Raw genomic sequence first — 2,331 nt, forward strand, 5'->3', positions numbered from 1 at the left:
TGCTCTCGGCGACACCTGGCTGCCCTGAGGTGAGGGCACGGCTGCCTGACAGAGGGGCTTTCGCTGGGGCCTGGAGCATGGAGCAATAACCCCATGTCTGTCTGCTCCCCGCAGCTCTGTGCTGCCTGACACCTGGCTGCCCTGAGGTGCAGGGAGGCAGCGGGGCAGGCTGTGCAAGAGGGATCTTGCAGATTGGCTGCAGAGAGCTCTGGGGCAGTGGGTCTGCTGGAGCCTGCAGGCTCCCAGCGTGGCTTGGGTCAGTGCAGCGCAGACGGCTGCCTGACAGAGGGGCTTTCGCTGGGGCCTGGAGCATTGCGATATAACCCCATGTCTGTCTGCTCCCTGCAGCTCTGTGTAATCCTAGAACCAATGCAGGAGCTCATGTCACGGCACAAGACCTACAGCCTCAGTCCCCGGGACTGCCTCAAGACTTGCCTCTTCCAGAAGTGGCAGCGGATGGTTGCTCCGCCTGGTGAGTCTCACGCTGCCTGCTGTGCTGCCTGCGGGTCTCTGGGGCTGCCCGCTCAGGCCCTGCCCTCGGCACAGGCTTCTTCCAGCCCCAGAGCCTGTCCCTGGCCTCGTGAGGCTGGGGGCGGCGAGTCAGGCAGCTGGCTTCCTTCTCTGCTGGCCTGCCTTCCCGCTGGGGCAGAGCGGGGCTGCAGGCAGCCAGCGCTCCCTGCCCGGGGGCTGCCAACTGCTTGTGGAAAGCAAAGCAGCGACGGAAATCTTCCCTTGCACCCTCTCCTGTCCCCTGCGCTGGGGGGACAGTGAAGCTGCAGAGGGGAGAAGGGTGGCAGTGCTGCCCCGGGGGGGATGTGGTCCTTGCAGAGAAGGGGGGTTTGCAGAGAAGGGTCTGGGGGGCACCGGCTCCTTCTCATGGGGAGTGACCATGTGTCCCTCCTCCACCAGCGGAGCCAGCACGGCAGCAGCCCAGCAAGCGCCGGAAAAGGAAGATGTCAGGGGGCAGCACCATGAGCTCCGGTGGGGGAAACACCAACAACAGCAACAGCAAGAAGAAGAGCCCGGCCAGCACCTTTGCCCTGTCCAGTCAGGTACCTGTAAGCATCCCGTTTCCATTCTCTCTTCCTCCCCCGGGGTGGAGGGGAGGGCTCCCTGCCCCAGCCCCTGGGAGTGACTAGGGGGAGACCCCCAGGGACTGCCTGTCCAAGCCCCTCCCAGCTCTCTCCAGATGATGGGGAGAAGGAGGGGGTGTCCCAGCTGCCTTCCCTGAGCTGCTTTGCTCCCCTGCAAGGCGGGGTGAGGATGTGCTGCCCCACGCGGTGCCTGAGCCTCGGGTCCTGCGCTGGAGATGAGGAGGTGGCCCTGCAGCTGGGGACAGGGGCTGTGGTGTTTGGGGGGGTCTGGCGGCCCGGGCTCCCCCCACCTCGATTATGTTTCGGGACCGTCTCCCCTTTCAGGATGTGATGGTGGTAGGCGAGCCCACGCTGATGGGGGGGGAGTTTGGGGACGAGGACGAGCGGCTCATCACCCGGCTGGAGAACACGCAGTTTGACGCCGCCAACGGCATCGACGATGAGGACAGCTTCAACAACTCGCCGGCGCTGGGGCCCAACAGCCCCTGGAACAGCAAACCGCCCTCCAGCCAGGAGAGCAAGTCAGAGAACCCCACGTCGCAGGCGTCGCAGTAACGGCCCCCCCGCCGCCCCGTGGACTCAGTCCCAACCGATCTACCTGTACATTTGCAACGGAGAGTGACTGGGGCCCTCTCCCCCCGCCGCCTCCCCGCTCCCCCCACGCCTGCCTCCCCGTCGGACCCCAGGGCAGGGGTGGGTTTCCAGGGCCGTAGCTTCATTATTCCCCTTTCTCCCTCTTCCTCCCTGCTTCTTCCCCGGAGAACTTCTCATCCCTGCCCCGATGTGCCCAGCCCCTGCCTGCTGAGCAGGGGGAATTTGGAGGGAGGTGTCGGCAGTGGCTGGAAAAACCGGGAAGCCGGCGGCGTGCAGGTGCCGTGTGTTTGGGTCTGGCACAGCCCAGAGACCCTCCTCTTCCTTCCTGGGTCCTACGGCGGGGGTTTGCTGGGCAGCCACCTGCAGCAGGGTTGTACATCCCCAGCCCAAACTGGGGCTGGGGCAGGCGGGGGCCGGTGATGGAAAGCCTTCTCCGTGCCGCTGGCTCTGCCACAGAGCCTCCTCCGGCCGGGGTCAGATCCTGCTGCGCTGGGGTGGTGTTGAGGACAGGGCCCCGTCGCATTTCCCCGCTCTCCTGCACCCTCCCCTTCCCCTCGCTCCCCAGGGGCGAGAGCACAGCAGGGCCATGGGGGGACTCTGTATATAGGAAGTGTGTGGTGGTGGGGCTTGGAGGGGCTGGGGG

At 65.9% G+C, this 2,331-nt stretch overlaps 1 protein-coding gene across 2 annotated transcripts in view; it reads left to right on the forward strand.

The window, feature by feature from the left end:
* The window catches only part of LDB1 (LIM domain binding 1), a 4,727-nt gene extending 3,035 nt beyond the window's left edge, over positions 1 to 1,692 (forward strand). The window contains exons 8-10 of one of the 2 annotated variants that reach the window (XM_009277806.2): positions 349 to 472; positions 910 to 1,058; positions 1,419 to 1,692. In XM_009277806.2, coding sequence (XP_009276081.1) covers positions 349 to 472; positions 910 to 1,058; positions 1,419 to 1,649 — 504 coding nt within the window. In that variant the 3' untranslated portion in view covers positions 1,650 to 1,692. The remainder of the gene's footprint in view (positions 1 to 348; positions 473 to 909; positions 1,059 to 1,418) is intronic. The other variant, XM_019471671.1, reaches the window with a different exon arrangement.
* The last annotated feature ends 639 nt before the right edge of the window (positions 1,693 to 2,331 follow it).

The sequence above is a fragment of the Aptenodytes forsteri genome, unplaced genomic scaffold (assembly GCF_000699145.1).
Source record: "Aptenodytes forsteri isolate BGI_AS27 unplaced genomic scaffold, ASM69914v1 Scaffold15, whole genome shotgun sequence".
Lineage (NCBI taxonomy): Eukaryota > Metazoa > Chordata > Aves > Sphenisciformes > Spheniscidae > Aptenodytes > Aptenodytes forsteri.